Genomic DNA, 24,099 nt, shown 5'->3' with positions numbered 1-24,099 from the left:
CGTCGGGCTGCTGTGAGCTTTTCTCATTTCTTTACATCTTCAAGTCGTTCTTGAGTCCCACAACTCCGCCTAAAGCTCCAATATCATAGTAAGGAAGGCTTTGAGGTAGTTCACATTAATATCAAGTGAAGACACCAGCTGAACAGACGTTTTCTTGGAGAATTCATCAAAGGTATGTTCTGAAAACCCACTTTTTAAGAAGAGCATGCTTTAGTTTTTGTCAAAATTAGTAAATTAAAATGTTTATGAATCCTTGATACTTCTGCTGCATGTTATTTAACTCTTTCAATTGGTATAAGAGCATCTTTTAAGCTTTCAATTCGGTCTAATTTTAGCAAGGTGGATGTTTTTTCATGAGATATATGAAACTGATGCACTGGTATGGTTTTCTCTATTTTGGCATTTTAATTCTCTTTAATTTCTCAATTAAATTTATAATTGGCTCTTGTTTGATGAGAATTTATGTGTTAGCAAAAGTTTTTAATTTATTTGGAGTCATTAGAGTTGAAATTGAGATATAATTGAAGAAACAAGCGAAGAAGGTCGAGTTGTTGTTCCAAATTTTTCAGCTTCTGCTTAAATTTGTTGCTGAAGTCCAGGTGCTAAATGATCGTTTCATATATCTTGTAAAACAGTTTAATTCTTCAATTTGGTTCTTAGTTTTTTAAAAAAGAGACAAAGAGGCTTTCACATTTTCTTCTTCCTCATGTTTTCCTCTCTAGATCTACTATTTTCTGAGCAATTTTTCATGAATTTCAACTCGTTCTTCGAAGAATGCACGTCAAAGATCAAGACTTGTGTTAACCTTAGGGAGAAACTGGTTTGGCGATTTAGCACCGAAGTCGTATCGATCTTGTTTTCAAGGCAATGGCTTTATCCATGGTACAACGATCGACATTCGGTTCCAACAGTCTATAAATAGCAACTTGGTTCTTCATTGAAGCATGTCATTTCAAAGTGAAGAGTTCTCTCATTTCTTTCTTTCTTTCTTTCTTTTTTTTTTTTTTTTTTTTTGAGTTGAATTGAGAGCAAGTGTCCAAGAATTATGTCAGATCCGAGTAGTTCGAGGTTGCAGTTTTATCGGAGTTAGTCTTCGTATCCTGTCGAGACGATCGTTGTAGTCTGTGTTGTGGTTGATGTCCTAAATCTCGTGGGTTCTGTAGTTTGTAATTGTAATGTACAAACATTTTATTTATTTAATAAAATATGTGATGTTTTATATGGTATTTAGTAGCATTAACCCATAAATCAATAAACTAACATCCAATGTTATCTTCTATAGCTTAAACATGTATGTAGAGACATACAGGTGGATCATGTTTAAGTGATAACCAAAATTGACTGTGGTAGATGTATAAGCTTGTGTACCTTATCTTAGTGACACTATGAATACGACCCACTTTGTAGATGTTACAATTGTTGTAAAATGCTACAAATGATTTGATCCTGATCAATCATGTAAAGACATATAGCGGGGGCATTCTATACAAAGGAGTTTGTATAAAATCGGACCACGAAATGAATAGTCTCATTATATAACACTGTTCATAATAGAGACTTACATTTCACCAGGATGACCATAGGTGACACGTCCTAAATCTTGAGTGAGTTGTGAATTTCTATCTATGAAGGTGGTCCTTTGATTTGTATGGGTGAGAGTTTTTAAATAGCTGACTCAATAAGTTTACCATTTTGAAGATTCATCTAATTAGGGAGCTCGGAACACAACTACACAAGATGGAATTCACTTCTTCCCTAACGTCTGGGTAAGTAAATAAATTGCTCCCTTAAGAGCTGATTCTAGAGCTCGAACAATGTATTGTCACATTCTCTCTTGGTCCGAGAGGGGTTTGGCCATGGTTGGATTATGACTTATTGTTCATTAGAGGGATCTGGTACTTAAAGAGTTAAATGTAACTATAGGGGCAAAATGGTAATTTTGGCCCAACTATACTTATGAGCAATTTGTGAAAGGTTATATTGTATTTAATACAGTATAAAAACTATAGGTTATATTGTATTTAATACAGTATAAAAACTATAGGTTATGTATTACACTTGATGTAACATATAGTTATATATACATATAATAAATTAGTTATTATATATATATATAATCTAAATGTATTTTAAATTTAAATTTTAAAATTAACTCCGTCCCCTTAATTTTCTCAATCAGACGTGTGAGTTGGGAGTGGTTTTTTACGTAGAACTATTTTGTTCCATATTCTTCTTCACAGAGGAGAGGTGTGTGAAATTCTTTGGTCTATTTCCTGAAAATTTTCCTTCTCTCTCAAACTTTCTCCCTCTTCTAAAATCTCAGAGCCTACATACTAGCTCCTGAGAAATTCTCTACCCAAAAGAGAATACGAAGGTCTCACTTGTGGTGGTGCTTCTTTCTTTTTACATTCGTTGGATCGTGACTGGAAGAGGATTCGTGAAGAAATTTTTTGTCTTCAAGGGTATGTATTCTTGTCCCTTTTTCCTCTTAATGCATGTTGTAAATCTTCTGAATTAATGCATATTTTTGTTCCATAATTTTGTATTATGTGACAATTATAAAATTGGATGATCCCTGCTTCCGCTACGGAACTTCACAGTTCCTTCAGTTAGCTTGCAGCCCATGCAGAGCGAATAATTTTCTTCAAGACAACGCTTATTAAAAGCGTGTCTCGACTACGTTTTGGAATCTTCAAAGGTTTTTAGATTATTTCAAGTCTTTGGTTATTTTCATATCTAAGCCTCGGTATATAATATGGCTTAAGTTTGAGTTTGAATACTATACAATTGTTTCTAGTTGAGGTATAATCAGTTTGCTAGTGTATTCAATTCATATATTCCATTTTCCCCAATAGTTGGTGAGTAAAGTATAACTTACACAAACATCGTTGTCCTTTCATATTTTCATTTTGATTGGTGGATACTTTTTTCCCTTAAATTTTAGGTTTAATTTTCATTTGGTTCCTAGATTCTAAAATGTTACTAATTTAGATTTTGTTTGGTAACTATTTTGCTTTTTACTTTTAGTTTTTAAAATTAAGCCTATAAACCTCTATTCCACATCTAAATTTATTACTTTGTTATCTACTTTTTTTACCAATGTTTTAAAAAACAAGTTAAATTTTGAAAACTAAAAAAATCTAGTTTTTGTTTTTTTTTTTAATTTGGGTAAGAATTCAACTTTTGTACTTAAGAAAGATGCAAATCATTATAAGAAAATGAGATGAGATATGCTTAATTTTCAAACACCAAAAACCAAAAATAAAATAGTTATCAAACGGTGCTTTAGTCTTTTGAGTTTGGTTTCAATTTAGTCCCAAAATTTCAAAATATTACCATTTTATCCTTGAGATTTGAGTTTTGTTTCAATTTGATTCTAGGATTCAGGATTTGTATTTTTAATCTCGATTTTTACTACATACTATTTTTTCATCTTTAGTGTTAAAGTGTGTTAATTATTTTAAAATTATAAATAGTCTTGTTCAATAAATCCAAGGAGAAAATAATTAATTTCCAAATGATAGGGTTGATCTTAATTTTTTGTGCTTAATCGAATTATACATTCCCGCATTAATTTCATGTAGGTCAACTAAAAAAGCGAGACTACACCAAGACAAGCGAGTTGGAGATCAAACCCACAAAGAGCCTGCAACGACTATAAATGCATGCAAGATCTAAGCACGAACAAATCACAACAAGAAATCTAGTAGCTCATATCTAATACATTAATTAAAAAAAAAACACTTATTATAAAGTTAAAAGTGAAGGAACTCTTATCAAAGAGTACCTTTGAGCAGAAGTGAGATCGTTCCAAACTCATCGTGACAGAATTAACGCATTCACAATCTAACAAACTAGTTACGCAATATACAACAAATTACCGGCATGCTATGAAACTTAAACGATAAAGAGAACAAGAAACATACCAATTGAAGAACTCTTCTTCACCAAAACTCAATCTCCTCTAAGGAATGCTCCTCTCGCTCTCGCTGGGAAAGTCCAAGGCAACCATCTACAAAATCCGATCGTCTACCCACGAATGGCCTCCATACAAACACAACAACGGGAAGGACACCACCACTTAGAATCCTCGGTATTCTCAGTGTGAGAATTCAGGAGGTGTGGGCTCTGTTGGGTTTGGTAGAGGGAAGGAGGAAGAGAAGATCGTATACCACGACCAAGAAAGTGGGAGAAGGCTGATGTCTATCGTATAGACGATGCTTGATCGTTTAGAAAATGGTACATAATCATTTAGTAAATGGATCTCGATTGTATAGACGATCCTTTGGTAAACGCTCGGACACGCGATCGTTTAGGAAAAAGCTAGACGATCGTTTAGCAAATCCTATGTGATCGTTTAGTAAGCTATGCGCGTGTATACAATCGTGTAGAAACGTTGAGCTATCGTGTAGGCTCACGGTTTACTATGCATAAGCAGTATACACCAAACGTAAGCGAATGACTGATATCTTTGCAAAATGAAAACGATTTTCATTTTATTCTTTAGTTATGAAAACTAAATGAAACCTCCCACTATCACACGGTTACGGAGAAAAAACCGACACAATTCCTATAATTGTCCAAAAAATAGATAATAAATATAATCATATTATATTGTTTAATATCACATCAAATGCAACATATGAACCATAGTCTTTTCTCCTCCACTAGATATAAATCATATTTATATCTATTTTTCTCCAAATAATGTATCTCATACATAATGTCAATCATATCATATATAATTAACCAGTTCAATCATATCATATATAATCGAACTCCCTCTTGTCAATTTGAACACTTCAAATTGACTCAAAAACTGATTCTTAACTTGAATCCATTGAGTTACCAAGGGGACCTTATGCACCTATGACTCGAAACTCTAATTGTACGTGAATAGCTTACTAAACTTTTTAGCTATGAAATCTACCATCCGTTAACTGCCAAACATTCCACTAAAGATCGACAGCTGCATTCTTCTCACCACAGATATATTTCTGTGTCCATCGGATATAACCAATCAACAATACAATAACCTTTCATAAATGCTCGTAAGTACAATTGGGCCAATTTACCATTTTTCCCCTATAGTTACATCTAACTCCTTAAGTACCACTGATCCCTCTAATGAACAATACAACATAGTCTTATTATGTGTGGATACCTCTCGGGCCATGAGAAGGTGTGTGGCGCCACATCGTTCAAGCCCCAGAATCAGTCTTTAAGGGAGCAATTTATCTACTTATCCCTGCTTCGGGGAAGGAGTGAATTCCATCTTGTGTAGCTGAGTTTCCAGCTTCCAAATTAGACGAATCCCCAAAGTGGTAGGTTTGAGTCGGTGATCTGGTCACTCGCACCCATGCAAATCAAATGATCACCCTCAAAGGCAGGAGTTCCCAACTCACTCAGGATTAAAGTCATGTTACCTATGGTCATCCTAGTGAAGTGAAGTCTCTGTCATGAACGACATTATATAATGAGATTAAAACACTTCATGGTCCAATCTTATACAAACTCTTTGTACAGGACGCCCTCGCTCACATGTCTCCACATGAATGATCAGGATCATACCATCTATAGTAAGTTACAACACTTGTAACTATTCTACAAAGTGGGCCACATCCATCGTGTTACCATGATAAGGTTTTCCTTCTATATCAATATACTACAGACCATTTTGGTTATCACTAAGACATGATCCACCTGTATGTCTTCACATACATGCTTTAGTTACAAACGACAACCAGGGATCTTAGTTTATTGGTTTGTGGTAAAGCAAATAAAACATCCAATGTTCATAGACAATAAGTGAAGAAAATATCATATATTATACATCACAAGTGTTTTTTTCAAAAAATGTGTTTACAAACTACAAGACACGAGAGTTTAGGGCATCATCTCCAACAAAAAGCATGCCCCAATTTTACTTGGGCAATTTTAGAACACGTTTGGTACACCTTTTTAAGTGTAACTTAAAAAATAAGTGCTTTTGGATAATATTCAAGTGTTTAGCAACCACTCAATATAAATTTTGAAAAAAATATGTTTATAAAATAAGTTTGGTTCAAGATAAACATTTGAAATCATCTTTTAGTAAAAAATTTATTATTCAGGGTGTAATGTTGAATCTTTCTCAAATTTATATAATTCTTAAAATTATCAAAATGGCCTAAAAGTTATCTACATCACTTCTACTATGTTGTTGTGGCTACTTCCACCCATTTGGCCAACCCCAACCACCACCGCTACAGGCCAAATTCAACAGCCATCTCCAAGGACAACTACTGCCAGCCACCTTCCTCCACTGTCACCTGCCAACTCTGATCATCAACACCAACAACTACCATCGTCATTGCAACCTTCAACAATCAACTCCACTAACTCCGACAATCATTATTTAAATTATTAATTCTTAGGATTTTATAATCATCATTTATTGTAATTTGATATTAATAAAAACACTTTTAGTATATAATAAACCAAACAAACTTGTAATAAAAATACTTTTGAGAAAGAGTTGCCAATCACATGTATTTTTATTTTAAATAGTTTGTTATATTCAAAAGTGTTTAAATGACAATGACATCTTAAAAAATATTTTTTTCTAAGTTAATCCAAACGGACTATTAGTAACTTGACGAAAATGTTTATATTTATAAACTTTATCTATCTATTATTTTTATCATTATTCAATTATCGTAGATTTCTCATCATTTGTATGTGTGTTCCTAAAATGAATTAATACCTATTTTGTGTGTGTGTTTTTTAATAGAATCAAACAAATTGATAAAATAGGTTAAATTGTAGTATAGTTCAATCCATTAAAATATTTGACGTATATTTTAAATGTCAAACATTCAAAATTTTACCTTTAAGTATCAAAGCGAGCATAGTAATATTGATTAGGTTCGTTAATCTTGATCAAAAGGCCCGTGATTCATTAAACTAGAAAATATGATTAATTTGGTATACATAAAGTACCATTTTAAAGACATGTTTCTAATGCTATGATTAGATAGTTTTTTTTTGGTGTAATGGAGCTCAATCTTCCATCTATACAATTTTTGTATTAAGTATTTTTTTCACCTGAAAAATGCGTAGCTTAATTGATTAATTGATTAAGATATTTGTTACCCTCCAAGAGATAAAAAGTGAAAATTTCCCGATACTCACTTGTTATCCTTAACCAATGAAATCCAACCCAACCCATACCTATCACCATTTAGGGGAAGAATCGGCCCAGCTAGATTGTCGGTAAAGCCCAGCTCGAACATTTGGGCCGGTTGTAAGACAAGCCCAATTATTAAATATCGGGAAAAGTATCAAATCATAGACTATTAAACCGCTGTCCGCAGCGGCAGTATCGAACTGCTGCAACCCAGCGTCTTCTCCGTCGCGTCTCGTGTTGAAGGCGTTCTCCTCCACTGCAATTTGGTGAAATGTTCAAGGCAATTATTACTCTGATTGCCTGAGTGCAAGAAATGAATCTAAACGCTTAACCTTGACAACCTTGAAGCCATATTTTCTGTCAACAACTGTGAATCTGCTGATTGAACATACCGGAGCTGAAGGTCAAAGAGAATCGAACAATATGAGGAAGCGAGATTTAGCAATTCTTATGCTCTCAGCCTTCGCTATTTTTTTCTCCCTCCAGGTTTCCGATTTTTGTCTTCTTTGTTTTCTAATTTATACTCATTGCTCTTAATTCTCGAAGAACATGGTTGTTCAGAACTTATTCTTACTTAATCAATTGGCGTTCCTTGATTTGGAAACTTATTGCTGTTTGGACATTACTGTGTTGCAACTTTGCATTTCCCTTTTGAATTTTGTACAAGAGTTACCGATTGCCGTGTTTCACCTGAATTTCAGCACGAGGGCGATTTCTCGTTTAGGGAGGCGTGGATGCATTTAACTGATGAGTACCCTATCAAGTATGAGGGAGATCGTCTCCCGCCACCTGTCGTCGCTGATCTTAATGGTGATGGAAAGAAGGAGGTTCTTGTAGCAACGCATGATGCTAAAATTTTGGTAATCTGAAGTCCCATACCACATTCGATTTGTTTTATCCAATCCCGCGTGTTTTCTTATGGAATCATTGGGTCGATTAATTTGGCCTGCTGCAATGTTAAATTTGTTCCTTTCTTAATGTAATGTATGATTGTTTGATTTGAAGAACATTTTTGCTGGCTCCTTAGGCGTTTTGCTAAACAATCGGCTATTTAGATTGGTTTTATGAACTTTGAATGGTCGTCTCAGGTCGTGGAACCCCACAGTAGGCGAGTGGATGAGGGCTTTAGTCATGCACGTGTATTGACAGAGGTCTCTTTGTTGCCTGCTAAAGTACGCATTTCATCTGGTCGACGTCCTGTAGCCATGGCTACTGGAGTTATTGATCGGCATCCCAGACAGGGGCAACCAGTGACTCAAGTTCTTGTTGTTGTTACATCCGGTTGGTCTGTGATGTGTTTTGATCACAACCTCAATAAGTTATGGGAAGCAAATCTGCAGGTTTGTTTTGGTGTATCTGCAATGTTCAGTGTCCTTTATGAATTTATCCTGTATTTTCGTTTTCTATCATTCTGCTTGGATCATCTTGTTTACTAATAGCCTAGTTCTTGGCACCATTTGACAGGAGGATTTTCCACATAATGCTCACCACAGAGAGATTGCTATCTCTATAAGCAATTATACCCTAAAGCATGGTGATTCAGGATTGGTTATCGTTGGTGGGAGAATGGAAATGCAGTCACATGTAATTGTTATTGCATTTTTGTTACTTGAGATGCATGATATTTATTCACTCCTTATACTAGCTGGAATCGTTGCCAGATTGCTCCCTCCACGGTCAATATCAGGAAACTTGACATTGTTTCAATCATATAGTTAATGATTAGCTAAAGTAAACCAATTCCTGATGCAGTTTTTATTGAGTATTTATCATTATGTGATCAACATGCTTTACTAAATTACTTCCATATAGATTTTTATGGACCCCTTTGAAGAAATTGGAATTGCTGAAAAGAACGCTGAGCAGCATAGAAGAAGTGCTACTGAAAAGGAGGTATGACAGTGTGCGTGTTTAAAAAATTATCACGAGAACTGGACCCTTGAAAAGAATCAGCTCTTTTGTGTTTTTATGTTGTTTTGGGGATGAGATTTATCTATCTTCTGAACTTTGGAAACTTGGTTACTTAACTCTCTGGTCCGACTCCTCAATGTAACAACTTTAGCTGTAGCTGATAGATCGTAAATTTTCTGTTACAATAAAATGATAAATGTTAGCAGAAGACGGTTAATGATGAGTAATTGCATTCTATGTAGGCTTCTGAGAACTCTGGGACAGTAGATTTACGCCATTTTGCATTTTACGCATTTGCTGGTCGATCTGGTGTGCTGCGATGGAGCAGAAAGAATGAGGTGGTTCAACCTATACTCCCTTTCATGCTCTTTCATATTATTTTTTGTGAACTTATTCACTGGACATGGTTACCTCATCAGAAATTAGTCATTCCTTTTTGCCGAGAAACTGCAATTAATTATTCTCTGTAGATGCCATTGACTTCTTAGTAATTATTTTGTCTTCATGTTTCAGAACATTGAGGCACATTCTTCAGATGCATCTCAGTTAATTCCACAACATAACTACAAGCTTGATGTTCATTCTCTGAATGCTCGACATCCTGGGGAGGTATGATGCCTTTTACTGATTCTTGTACCAGCTTCGATTAATTTCATTAAATTTTAACATCTAAGCTGATATTTAATGAGCTCTGGTCACAAGTTTTTACCCTGCCAAGAAGCAAAAAGTGGCTGTAGTTGGAACTTTCTCTGGTTATGCAAGTTTTTAGATGTTTTCTCCAACTAAAAAAATACATACTAGTAAGATTCATCCTGAAACATTGCAAATTGCAGTTTGAGTGCAGGGAATTTAGAGAGTCAATCCTTGGAGTTATGCCACATCACTGGGTAAAGTTACATGTACTTTTTCATTCTCATTTTTCTGATAAATATTTGATTAATTTTATAATGTGTTGATCATTCAAACAGGACAGGAGAGAAGACACCGTATTAGAGTTGGCGCACTTCAGGCGACATAAAAGGAAAGCACTGAAGAAAACATCTGGAAGATCAATTAATTATCCTTTTCATAAGCCTGAGGAAAACCATCCTCCAGGGAAGGACTCAAGTAAAAGGATTCCCAAAATTATCGGTACTGCTGCAAACATTGCTGGTTCAGGAAAAACTAAGAAGGTACACTCCATTTGTGTCTTCATTGCATTATGATGTCTAAATTCTTGAATTTCTAACGAAGATGGGGTTCTGGAAATTGTGTTTTGCCAGTAATATGCCTCTTGAGTTGCTGATGTTTAATTCTGTGGAATCTGACGTGTTGGCTTTGTTACAATATTTTCATTTTTCTCCCAGCTGCATTATTTCTAAAATTCGGAATTATCTACTTGACAGAAATTGCCTTTAAAAAAGCTTTAACTTTCAGTGCAGCTCAAAATCGTAGTTCCTCTAGGCAACAAGCTGTGCATTTGAATGACACTTTCAGGTTCCTGATCCTTTTTTTCCTTGCTCAAGGGTTTTTTTTTCCTCCTAAAGGAAATAACTTTTGGGCTAAAACTGTTCCTTTTTTTTAGTATAACAAATGTGAGGGATGGAGATTTGAACCCAAATCTATATAACTTAAACCGCTAAGATAGGCTCGTGTTAGCAAGATAAAACTGTTCCTCACCTTAGGTATTTATTATTTTTTTTCATAACCTGTTAATTTATTTGATGCAGCCTCTTCCATATGTTCCAACCATAACTAACTATACCAAGCTTTGGTGGCTTCCTAATGTTGTTGTGGCTCATCAAAAAGAAGGGATAGAAGCTCTGCATTTAGCATCTGGCCGCACTATTTGCAAGGTATGAATCCATTAACTGCTAGATTTCTTGAATATGTAATGGGTTTTTGAATTTCATCCCTGAAAAGGATATTTATTGGTTGCAGCGAGAGAGAATCCTTTATGTTATTCGCTTTCTGAAGGATTTTGTCAAAAGCATTTTTTTGGCTTATCCACTCTTTTCATCTTTTCGTTTATAAACATGTACATGAAAATTGAAAATTCTACTTTTAGTTACTCTATGCAAACCACTTTTGCTGTCTTTGAAAATCATTATTGATTTTGCCAGCTACATCTTCAAGAAGGTGGTCTTCATGCTGATATTAATGGAGATGGAGTCCTTGATCACGTTCAGGTGCATATGAGTTTTATTCACATATTAATCTTTTCGTGGCTATGAGGTGACATACTTGGTTCCTCAATTATTGCAATATGTGCAGTTCAGTTATAAATTTTCTTGGATTTTTGTTATTCATGTTAAGATGCTTCTGGTATTCCTGATTTCATAGGGGAAATGGATATTCATTTATATTGGCTTTTCTTGATGAGGGAACAAGTAGATATGCCTGCTTCAGCTGAGTCAATTTACTTTGTTACCTGATCTCCACGTCTGATATTGAGTGCATGTCTATCCTGCTTTCTGATTTTTGCTTGTTCCAATTGCATAAGGTTCAGATCCTGTTAATGTAACCGTTTAGTGGACATTCAATTTTTCAAGTGCTTCATGAGCAACAAAGAAACTGGATCCATATATTTTGTACAGAATTGGAATACCACTTTTGAAGTTGTGTGGCATTTACTTTGTGGAGTTTATGTTTTCTACATTTAGTAAATTTATTTCAATTTGAGAAAAAATTTCAACTTATTGAATATTCAGGCTGTTGGAGGAAATGGTGCCGAGCGCACTGTGGTTAGTGGATCAATGGAAGTTATACAACCTTGTTGGGCTGTTGCAACCTCTGGGGTACCTGTACGGGAACAACTCTTTAATGCTTCCATATGCCATTATTCCCCTTTCAACTTCTTTCAACACGGAGAACTTTCAAGATTTGGCCGTACTCCAGACATGGCATCTTTAGAGGTTGCAACTCCCATTCTTATCCCTAGAAAAGATGGTCACAGGCATCGCAAGGGAAGCCATGGGGATGTTGTTTTCTTGACTAACCGGGGAGAGGTATTGGCAAATTGGCATCTATTTGCACCCATTTGTTGTGATTAACTTATTGTATGTTTTTTTATTTCAATGCGCTCTGATTTTCATTCTCATTTTCTTTCCATTATATATGTTGTTTGACATAGCATAAATGTAAATTACAAATATATTTGAACACTCCCTGTGAATTGTGTGCCTTGCTTCTTCATTACCCGTTCATCCCATAGGTTAACAGAGGTTTCTATTTTGTTTAATCAAGAATTAGACGTCACGGATGTAAACCTCCCCAATAAGTTTCAAACAAGTCAGTGAAATGTAAACATAAAACTAAATCGCCTTGAATGCATTGCTTGTATCATTTGGTACCGTGTTTGTGCTCTCAAAGTAACTTATTTTCTTAACGTGGATATCTGCGATTTTTACCTCGTACCTTTGTTCCCTCAACCATGCGGCTTCATTTCTTTTTTGATGACTTGATGAATTGTTTGCTGCAGGTAACATCCTATTCACCCGGATTGCATGGTCATGGTGCCGATTGGCAGTGGCAGATCTCAACAGGTGCTACTTGGTCAAATCTTCCATCACCATCCGGGATGATGGATGCTGGCACCGTGATTCCCACACTCAAGGCTATCTCCTTACGAGTGGGCGACAGTCGGGAAATGGTCCTTGCTGCAGGAGAACAAGAAGCCGTAGTCATATCTCCAGGAGGAAGTGTACAAGCGTCAATTGATCTTCCCGCCTCTCCAACCCATGCCCTCATCCCCGAGGACTTCTCAAACGATGGTCTTACAGATATTATCCTTGTGACCTCTACCGGCGTGTATGGGTTTGTCCAGACCCGGCAACCGGGGGCTCTCTTTTTCAGCACGCTGGTCGGATGCCTCATACTTGTAATGGGAGTCATATTTGTTACCCAACACTTGAATTCTATAAAGGGAAAACCAAGGCCTTCAGCCGGTCGGTAAGAAGTAAGAATCGATCAAATGATACGTTTTTGGGTTAAGATACTAACGGAGGATCAATATGATTGAATCATTTTCGTATACTTTGAGATGTAATTTATACAGGAGAGTAGAATGTAAACCCATCAAAAGCTTTTCAACCTGAATCTTTTTGTACCTTAGTTTGGTTGTAGATTCCTTCTCCCCCGCCTCCAACATTATTAGTAATTAGAACATTGTAGTATTGCAATTTGGTTGTTTCTTAGCCCGATCAAAATACTATACATATTAGTGTCATCAACCAAATGTCATAATTTAGTTGAACTCTAGCTTTGTTCGCAGGAATAGTTCAAAAGGGCTGGGATTAACTTTCATTGTTCCGTTTACAATTCTTTTTAAATCTGATTATGCTTATTTTATATAAATCTATTACGAAAGATGCGTACCAAATGAATGCATAATTAGAGGTGGGACTCTCTTATTGAGACGGATGGCAGACGGATGGCAGTTCTAAAATTTATCCCTCCATCATTCATTATAATTTATTTGTACGTTATCTTTTTAAAAGTCATGAAAAGTGTTTGGAACTAATTGAAGTGTAATGGGCACTCCCATCTCAAAAGTGAATCTAGAAAAGGTCAGAAAAATATCTTTTTCTTTATATATATGTATTGGATAGATAGGTGGATCGTGGATGTATCCCATTCCCTACACAACAAAATAACGTTGAAAGTAATACTAAATAGATTACACAAAATTATTCACCATATCAATTTTTGCAAACACTTTAAATATGGTGTGTTGCTTTTAGCCGTTTGAGAAAATTATCCACTCTGTTGTAAAAAGACAAGGATTAACATATTATTGTGAGTGAGTGTGAGAGTTATATATATATATATATATTTTTTTTTTAAAAAAAAAAAGAAACAGAATAAAATGTTATAACCTTTTCTTTTTTCCTTTTTCTTTTTCAAGTTAGGGAAACAGAATGTTTGATGACTTAAGCAGAGAACTCGAGCTCTTTTTTTTCTTTTCTCGGAAATAAAAAATGAAACTGTTTGGTGTGCTTCGTGGACAAAAATTCAGTGAAAATATTTTGGCTGCCTATTTCTCTTAGTCCTTTTATTCTTGTCTCTTCTTTTCTTTTCCTTTTTTTTTTTTTGAATTATGAAAATATGAGTAGTGATTTATTGAAAAGGGACCTACAACAATCACAGAACGTCCTGAATAATCGACCCGTTTGCCAAGCAGAGTCTCCGAAATCTTCCCTCTTTGCCTTCAATTACATCGGAAAACGACTTGTAAACCTTATTATGGCCATCCCCCTCATTGGTTGTCCGCGGATTCCATTATCAAGAAGTGTATCCACGGCTGTTGGTCACGACTACTACCAAAAAGCTCCAATGAAGATGAATATTTCACATGGAGGAGTGTGCATCTTTATGTTGGGTGTTCTCCTGTCGTGCGACCTGGTGGCTTATGTGCGACCTGTGGCCCACGCGTAAGCGTGAGCATGCTCTAGATAGTGTTTTTTGGCTTCTTTAATTTAACAATAATGAGGATATCTTAGTTCATACAAAGATTTGTTTTGAAACTTCAAGAGTATGTGTTATTAGTTTTAGTTGTGTGTGTACTTTTAAAGTATTGCGTTAGTGTGTATATATATTAGTTATTTAAGGTACGTCATATGCATATGCATGTGTATATATATGTATATGTGAATACGTCTTTCCTAACCAATTTTAAATTCTCAAAAATCATCTTTCATGATTGTCATTCCTTTTCTCGTTGTTATCATACTAAAGAAGAAGAAAAAAATCTTGATTTTTGAAACTTTCTTTTCCAACTTTTTATATTGAAGATCAAGAATATAATGGAAGTAGGGGTTTTACTTTAGAGCCCTACCATACAAAGGGAACAAAAAGAAACACTTGTTTGTGTGTCACCAAACTTTTTCACTTTTTCAAATTTGTTTGTTTATACCTAATATTATATAGTACCTACATTTTGTGTAAAAACTTACTCTACTTTCAAATATATTATATATATATATATATATATATATATAATATATATATATATAATAAATCATAATCGTAAATAACTACAAATAAGTTAATATACTAAATAAAAATTCTGAATAGAATTTAGGGGCGTTGCCCCTGAACTCCCAACAAGGCATGCTGCCTCCAAACCCCGGCTCGCTGATCAAATCCCTATACTTGGTTGTTTGAAACGTCAGCAAACAGATTTAACACATTCCAACATTTAATATGAAAAGTCTCCACAATAAACTCAAAATTGGAGTTTCATGAAAAGTTGCTCCAATCATTAATTAACTCACACATAAGAGAGATTATAGTAAGATACCTTGAGATATATTCAAAACTAGAGTTGAAAGAAAGAACAAAAGTTGAAAGGAAAGCAATATTTTGGGAGTGAGAAATGATCGGTTGAAGACAAACTTTAGTTCTAAGAAAGAAGAAAATGTTAAATGAAGATCAAAGATCGACAATTTTAGCATTTTATCCTTCCACCGCCCTATATACAAAATTTCATACTATAGAGTGGCCCCATAAATTAATCAACATTCATTTTCACTTGATATTAAAAAATGTCATATGCAAATCTAATTAACCAAGATGAGAACGAACAAATTGATTTTCATGATCTCCATCATGTGATGCATATTATTCATATCATTTAGTAGGACTTAAATTTATATATCAAGTTTATATAAAATTTGACTACATTTAGCACACTTGACCTTATTTTAAGTTTCGTGTTTTTATATATATCATAGGCTAATAGAGTTTATTTTTGGCTAAATTATACCAAATGCCTTTGATATGGCTTATTTATTATTATTTTTTAATTAATTTTCATAACGTTTCTAACTTCATATATCCTCAACCTTGTAAGTAGTTGATAAGAAATGTTATTAACACTCTCTCTTTTATTGTAACTTTAAAAATGTTAATAACAAAACTAAAACCAAATAAATGAGACAAAGACGCTGAAGTGCCAAGGAAGGATTCTTTGGAAACAAATTCAAAGTTAGAGGTCATCATATTTGAAATTTCAAGTATGCAGATATATCATTACCAATGAGTTTTTTATCCATAAATAGTATTTAAATTAATAATTGAATTATTCCTACTTCCAAACTAATTAGTTATAGATCTTTTTTTATTAGTATTGATATTCATACATTGAGATTAATAGATGATAATGTGTTATGTTTTATCTATTTTATAAAACATATTAAAGATATTGATTGATTTTTAATATGATGTTGAACCCTTTGCTTTATAGATATATCAACGTATCAATAAATATATTTCACTCATTAATTAAGGATATCACCAAAAGTTTTATATCATCACGCTGTTTTACGTAAAATATTTAGTTCAAAACTATCGAGGGCCAGGCGTTTAAGCTCCCAACTTATCTTGCATTTAATATTTGTGTCTTTCATTATGATAGTTGAAAATTCCTAATTATAAAAAGTTATACTTTGCTACAATAAAACCAGTGTTTACCATGTTTGCTATTTTGTATAGAATCATCTTCTGTCCTTAATTGTAACCAAGACTACCTCAAACAAAGATTATTATAATCAACAAACTATAATACAAATGTTAATGAAAATGAATGATAATATTGTAATATTTGAAACTATATATATTTATCTTGAAGAAGTAAGAAAGAAGGAAATATTATATTAATAGATTTCTAAGAAAAGAAAAAGAAGAAAGTGGAAAAGGATTGGATGAAGGGGGAAAAAAGAAGAAGAAGAAGAGGAAGAAAAAGGAGGGAGATTGAGATGAAAATGAAATATGACTGAAATGGAAACAGTGTAGTAAATAAAGAGATTATATTATTATTATTATTATTATTATTATTATTATAATAAAAATAAAAAAATAAAAAAAAAATCAGAAGAGGAAGGAAAGCATAAATAGATTGAAGAGACAATTCATCATCAGAAGAAGCAACCCCCTGACCCTGACCCTGACCATGACCCTGACCCTAATTACTATGTACTTTTACCAAAATGACCCTCTCATAACTTCTTCAGTTTTTTTTTTTTTTTTCTCTCCCTCTCAAAGAAAAAAAAGAAAAAAAAGAAAAAAGAAAACGCTGACTTTAGAAATCTTCATAATTTGATTAACTTCACACATGTCTGTTTTTGTCAAATGTCACGCCGATGAACAGCAACGATATTTTAGGGTGTGCCCTAAGCTATAAGGGCACACCCTCCCCTAATTTTAAGGGACCACTCTCTCCAGTCCACTCTCCCCACATAATCATCATCATTATTTATTATTATTTTATTAATTTATTATTGATAATTCCCCCAGTTTCTGTTTTGTTTCAATTCAATCCCACAAAACCCTTTACCTACGTAGCCCCCTCTATATTTGCGGGCTGCCCCTTTTCTTTCTTCCCCACTCCCTACCATCACTTATTTCCCCTTCCCTTTTTCCTAAATATCCATTCTTCTTCTTCTTCTTCTTCTTCTTCTTCTTCTTCTTTCTCTTCTTCTTCTTCTTCTTCTTCTTCCTGTAAACAAAACTGTCCATAAAAAAACAATAACCTATTTTTAAATTCCTCCCATTTAATTATTTTTTCATGTAACAAAATTATACAATATATACTCTCTTTTTTTCACTTGTTAAAAATATACAATATTTTTCTTCTTATTCTCATTTTCATTTGGAAACTACCTTCTTCTTTATCAAATCATCCTTCCTTATGCACTTTCCCTTCCTCACGAAGAAGCTCACTTTGGATTCATGCAATAATTACAACTAGTATATATACATTTATATATGCAAAACTCCCAATCAGAGTTGTGCCTATATATAATGTTTTCCTATACCCATTTTCAATGAAACAAACCTAAAAAGTTGATGCTAAGACTTCATCTTCTTAACTAGATACTTACTACCAAACAAACCCATTTAATTAGAAGAACCAGAAGAGAGAGGAAAAATAAGAAAAAGAAAAATAACATAACATACGAAAATGGTTATCGAGAAGAAGATCGATCCCACGTAGGAACACCCCTCATTGTCTGAGTTGATACAACAAGTGGTTCAGTATGGTAAAAAACGTGTCGGAAGCCCAATAATAACAGTGTCAAAAACTATGATGCTTTCCTTGCTTTGTGACATAAAGTTAATAATATTATTTATTATTCCATACTCTTACAAATTAAAAAAAAAATAAAATAAAATAAGAGAGAGAGAAAAATGTTGGTATTGGTAGTCTTCAAGATTGTTAACTTTTTCACACTTTCGGTAGTTTGTGGCTGTGTTATGGAATGTCGCTCTCATTAATACTGTTTAACTTGTTTTATGATTTGACACTAATTTCCTTAATTCATCTATTAATTAAATACATCTCTATTTCTTCACATGATCACACTCTAAAACTAATTTATTACTTAAGCTTCATTTTTTTTCCACATTTTCCCTACGTTCCTTCATTTTTAAGCTTCACTAACTAATACACACACAACCCCTTATTCTATCCACCAAATTTAATTAATGTCCTTTGTTTTTTTCCTCCAACATTATTGTAGCTTTATAAGAGAACCCATTTTTCATACACAATTCCAAAATATTGAACCAACCCTCATAAAGAATCAACATGATCACCTAAATCATGTAAAATAATATTATTATAAACAAAAAATAACAAATGAATAGGGAAAATCTTCGAATCTTAATACACATCATCTTGTTGGGGGGACCGGGGAGCTAAGTTGATAATTTTTCAGACAGCACAATGAGGAAAAAAACACAATTCAACGAAATCAACTCGTAAGATATTATATAATTATTATTACGTATAAGAAAACCACATGTCAATTATGATGGAGGTGCCATTGCATTATACAAACAACACACATTTATTATATAAGAGAAAATATTTGATTTGACAAATTTAAGGAAACCTGTTTATCCAATCATATTCAGACATGTAATTATTTCATTCTAAAATTAGAATAATTAAATATAAGCAAGAGCAACCCTCTTTTTGATCAATTTATGTAAGAATAATGTTTGACATGCAAATTAAATATAAGATCAGTATACAGATGGAAGAAGAAGAATAATGAAAATGACCAAAATTACTGAAAGCCACAGAAATAATCCAGACGCTACGGTAGGGTCAGCCATGCTAGGGCTTCAGATGGTGTCTAACTAAACTAATAATTATCAGTCATCTCAACCATTTTTGCAGCTAATCAAGTAAGCAAAAAACATGCACTAAAACATCACAAAGTGCTGGTTAAGCAAAGATCATAGGTAAAAATGCATGTGAAGATCAGAAGAAACGCAGCCATTTGCATTTTCCTCTCCTACATATAATATAAAACCATATGGCTGAAATTAAGACAGACATGGGATTTGTCTTGCAATATATATAGTTTTCTAAAGCATATAATATAAGAAAAGAGAGAAAGAGATTTAAATGTTGTCTTTTAAACATGAATGCTACAACAAATAAATCTATGCATGGTAGGGGACTCCCCCCAAATCTCTCCACACCCCATAATATCCTTGTTTTAGATTGTTTATTAATCCAACGAGGATGACCGTTATTCAATAAGACTATCACAATGTAAATTTTGTTATAAATTATGATGACTTTATTGAGTAATTTATGGTATGAAGATGGGAAAAAACTAAAGAAAATGAAGAATTATTATTGTTATTTGAATTGAAAGCGGTATATATATAGGGGTAAGCAAGGAAAAAGCAGTTTCAAATTTCACAACCAACAACAAAACGGTAATGGAAAATAATGGCAAACACTTAAACACGCAGAGAGAAAAAGAAAAGAGAGACAACAATAAATAATAATAACAATAATAATAACAATGATGAAAAAAAAAAAAAAAAAAACATACAGACACAGCACAAGACTCTACGCAACCACAAACATGTCGTACACAAAAACGACTTTGGATTTCAAGAAGAATAATTTTTATATGTTCAAAACTACGCATTGAAATTTGAACCAAAAATAACATTTTAATCCATAAAAACAAAACAAGGCAACAAACTTTTCCGCGTTATTCTCCAATTTTGCTCATAAACATAATAATAATAATAATAATAATAATAATAGTAATAATAATGTGAGAAGAAAAAAGGGGGTGAAGAAGCATTTTCAAGTGAAGGGGTTTTCTCTTTTTTGTTTTACTACAAATTATCAGCAGATCTATTCCAATGTAGACATAATAAACAGAAATGGAAGTAAAAGAAAAAAAATTAAAATTAAAATTAAAAGTTCGTGAGATCTGGAAGAGAAAAATGAGAAATGAAGCTGCCTAGCTTTTTAAGATCTTGGTGGTAGGAAGAATTGCGTACCCGCCATGAAGCTATTCAGCGGCGTTGAATATAAAGAAGATGGATCCATCAAGGGTAATGCGGCGGTAGAACCACCGCTTGCGGTGGTGGCATCAGCGGCACCAGCAATGAAATTCAGTGGTTGCACTCCACTACTACTTCCACCACCACCAGATGAAGTCTCAGCCGGTGGAATATAATTATTTTCCGGTCCTTGATCGTATAGAATTCCCTTGAAAACGTGTCCTCCGATATTTACCGCCGTTTGGTACGCGTATTGTTCGTCCGTATCGTCGGTAGAGCTAACACGAACGCAACGAAACACAGCTGGAGAGTTTAATTCGGCTGGGAAATTCCCAATTTCCAACCCTAGAAAATGAGAGATTTGTAATTGTGTATATATATTAAAAGAAATTAGGGATTTAAGTTAAACAGAGAGAGGATGAATCATGAATGGAAGGGTCAGGAATACTGAAAAAGGTGATGGGGTTTACTATAGAGAGAAGAGAAGTTTGACATCTGCAACACGCAATCTAAAAAAAAATTAGCAAAAAAGTGAAAAAAAAGGAGGGAGAGATGATTTTATTTAGTACCAGAAGTATTGTTGTTGGTGGGGATGAGAGTGCAGGCAAGAGAAGAGGTAGAAGTGGGGTTATAATCTCTGTGGCGTTTGGGATTATTGTCGCCATGGAGATGAAGTTGATGATGATGGTGGTGGTGGCTTTGTAAGGCAGCAAGTTTGTCTTGGCGTTCGCGACGCTTGGCGGCAGGGACCCAAGTGCTTTTCACATGAGTTTCACAATGGAATCCTCGGCTCTTGCAACAAGTTCTACACCGCATATGGCTACAATCTTTCTTGGCTTGGTTGCCACAATCTTGGCAGCTGATTCCACCTCCTCCCGATCCCGAGCTTATCATCATGAAATTACCCGATCTGGAGGAGGATTCATCGGAGTTCCGGAGGGGTATTGTGGCGGAGTAAGGAGGAGTAGTAGTAGTAGTCCGGGATTGGGTTTGGAAGAGAGGTTGTTCTTGTTGTTGTTGTGGTTGCTGCTGCCATAGCTCCACGTTGCCCTTGTACCAAAACAAGCTGGTATCCGGCGGGGGAATAATTTGGTTGGGGCGATTGTGTTGTTGGTGTTGATCTTGGTGGTCTTCTCTTCCTCCTCCTCCTCCGCCTAAAGTGAAAAAGCCAGACATTGTTGCTCTGACCCAGAACCTGAAGGTGACCTAAAATCCATAATCAGAGGGTCCAACCCCTCTGCCTGAATTGGAGGCGCTTGAATTTTTTTAAAAAAAAAATTTAATTTTTATTAATTGGGGTTTAATGGAATGATGAAAAATCCTCGCATATGAAATTAGTTTGGGGAGGAAGGGAATGGAAAGGAAAAAAAGAAGAGAGAGAAATATGTGAGTGAGTTGAGTTGAGTTGAGTAGTGTAGTTAATTACCAAACTGCTGCTGCAGCTATGTGTTGGCTGCTGCTGCTGCTGCTGCTGGTGGCTTATAGTGGGGGCAGCGTTAATCACGCTTTCAATTCTCCTCCCCCGTTTGTTTCTTTTTCCAATATCTCTCTTCTTCCCTTTCACTCAGTGTTACTAATACATCCACATTTATGGCCCCAGAATTACACCTCTCTCTGCAACGCCGCCATGCCTTTCTTTTTCCCTTCTCTCTCCTCTGCGCAGTATTTTTTTTTTTTTTTTTTCTCTTTTCTTTTCTTTTCTTTTCCTTTTCTGATTACCCAAATTTAAGTCTCCATCCCATCCAACTCATCTCAAAACACACACACATCCCCCTCCCCTAAAATTTCTCTTCTTTCTCTTCTGCTCTTCTTATCCTTCCCTCATTCTCTTCCACTTATTACTTCTTTTTCGCTCTCAAACAGCCTCAACTACACCCTTCATCCCATTTCTCTCTCCCATGGATCTCAACATCCATCGACCATCTTCTTCATCACACGCTCTATAATTCTCCCCTCATCTAATGGTTCTCCTCTTCCCACGTGTCGTCCCACCAGCTTTTGCCCCCATCCTTCCTTTCGCGAAAAACCCGCTAACTTGTCTCTCACAACCGTTATCTCACCTATTTTCCCTTTTTTTCCTATTATTTTTCTCTTTTATTTCTAACAACACAATTCCTTTCCTCTATTTTCTTCTTCTTCTTCTTTTTTTTAACCCTTTTACTTTATAAATCTACGGTCTACCCCCATACTTTCTACTTATTTTTTTCTTTTACGTCCTTTAAATTTTAATTTCTCTTGCATGGTTTTTGTCGCATTAAGTATTAACAAATAGAATATCTTCTATCGAGTATCAAAGGTTTAAATTCTCTTAAATTCGAAAAAGAAAAATAAATAAATAAATAATGAGTTAAATATAATGCAACTGAAAATGTAGTCGAAGAGTATTGATGCGTATGAACTTTATGTCATCAATCGCCAAGGGTTTTGGTTTTGTATGAAGATTTAAGAAACGGGTTGAACCGGTTATCAAAAGAAGCGAATGAACCCGGTCGAGTTTGACTATTTAATGTCCCAGACTCCCATTAAATTTAGGCCCAGCCCCTTAAGCAAACCACCGAAACTGGACCTAATCGGGCTTATGCTTCACTATATTGTTTGTAATGCAAAAACAAAAGATGAATCAAAACATTTAATCAGAGTAAGAGATAAAATAAAGAAAATTGAAATGATTTTTTTTTTCTTTAATGTACGGGAAATAAAATATAATCTTTTGTTATTTTACCTTTGTGTAATTTGCTTTGGGCGATTTAATGCCAACTGCTTTTTATCCTCGTTTCCTGCTTTCGGACTTATGTCTCCCAACTTTCATCAGATAAAAGCAGTTCCATAACTCGTAACTCCCACAAAAAAAGAAAAAAAGATATATACATATAAATATAAATCTTCACTTCTTTTTATCTTTCTTTTTTTGTCCATCAATTAGAGAAAGGCTTCAAATTTGAAAATCAACTGTGATGATTGAAATCAAATAAAGTTATACAAGACATACATGATATAAACATATTTTTTGATGTGGTCTTTCTAGCTTAGTCAAACCTTATAAATTGTTTATGATATTATCTATTGAATACATGACGCGTTTTCTACTTACATAACAAATGAATAAGCATCTCTCAAAATGAATTGTGTTTGGTAGTTGTAGTAATTAAGACTTTGATATTGATAAAGCGTGCAATTTAATTAAATTATAGGCATCAGATTGAACTTTTGGTTATATCAACGAAGAAATAGAGTTTAAGTGCTCGATTGAATTGAAGTTTCGAGTATTTTTTTTTTAAATTAAGCGTTCAAATATAATGTTAATGATTTAAAAGTGATTCTAAACAAAATTATCTTATCTTATATACATATAATAATGAAATAATGGGCGGAGGAGATTTGGGCAGTGAAAACGAGGGAAGATAGGGTTAAAATTAAAAAGAAATAATCAGATATTATAATTATATATTTAATATGAATGTTGCTCAGTGTTGATGGCGTGGCTTTACAAGGATAAACAGCGCCACTTCTCCTCGTACCTTTTCTTTAATAATAATCAATATCTCCTTTTTGGCTTCGGCCTGCCTCCCCTTTCTTTTAATTTGAACCCCTCAAGCTTCTTTTAATATCATTAACAAAAATTAAAATCAAGTCAATTACAAATTTATTCCTTATATTTAAGTTCGGTGCCCATTTAATTTAAAATTTAATCATTCTTAGGCTTTCTTTGTATCTATAAA

General features: G+C 34.2%; 2 protein-coding genes across 2 annotated transcripts; one reads left to right on the top strand and one right to left on the bottom strand.

Annotated features, from left to right (window-relative positions):
* Positions 1-7,348: 7,348 nt before the first annotated feature.
* LOC120074000 lies at positions 7,349-13,363 on the top strand. Its single transcript, XM_039026960.1, has 13 exons — positions 7,349-7,654; positions 7,870-8,028; positions 8,257-8,508; positions 8,633-8,752; positions 8,981-9,061; positions 9,322-9,417; positions 9,593-9,688; positions 9,913-9,966; positions 10,048-10,251; positions 10,789-10,914; positions 11,182-11,247; positions 11,770-12,066; positions 12,540-13,363. Exons 1-13 carry the CDS (start codon positions 7,592-7,594, stop codon positions 13,011-13,013), a joined length of 2,088 nt encoding a protein of 695 aa, XP_038882888.1. The 5' UTR covers positions 7,349-7,591; the 3' UTR covers positions 13,014-13,363.
* A 3,567-nt stretch (positions 13,364-16,930) lies between these two features.
* LOC120072889 (protein SHI RELATED SEQUENCE 1-like) lies at positions 16,931-22,561 on the bottom strand. Its single transcript, XM_039025420.1, has 4 exons — positions 21,807-22,561; positions 20,950-21,635; positions 20,378-20,725; positions 16,931-17,555 (listed from the first exon to the last, which is right to left on the bottom strand). The coding sequence occupies exons 2-4, from the start codon at positions 21,554-21,556 to the stop codon at positions 17,479-17,481; spliced, it is 1,032 nt and encodes a 343-aa protein (XP_038881348.1). The 5' UTR covers positions 21,557-21,635; positions 21,807-22,561; the 3' UTR covers positions 16,931-17,478.
* Between the last annotated feature and the right edge of the window lie 1,538 nt (positions 22,562-24,099).

Source organism: Benincasa hispida, chromosome 3, assembly GCF_009727055.1.
Source record: "Benincasa hispida cultivar B227 chromosome 3, ASM972705v1, whole genome shotgun sequence".
In the NCBI taxonomy this organism is placed as follows: Eukaryota; Viridiplantae; Streptophyta; class Magnoliopsida; order Cucurbitales; family Cucurbitaceae; genus Benincasa; species Benincasa hispida.
The sequence above is the reverse complement of the archived record's forward strand: the minus strand, read 5'-3'. Positions and strand labels throughout refer to the sequence as shown.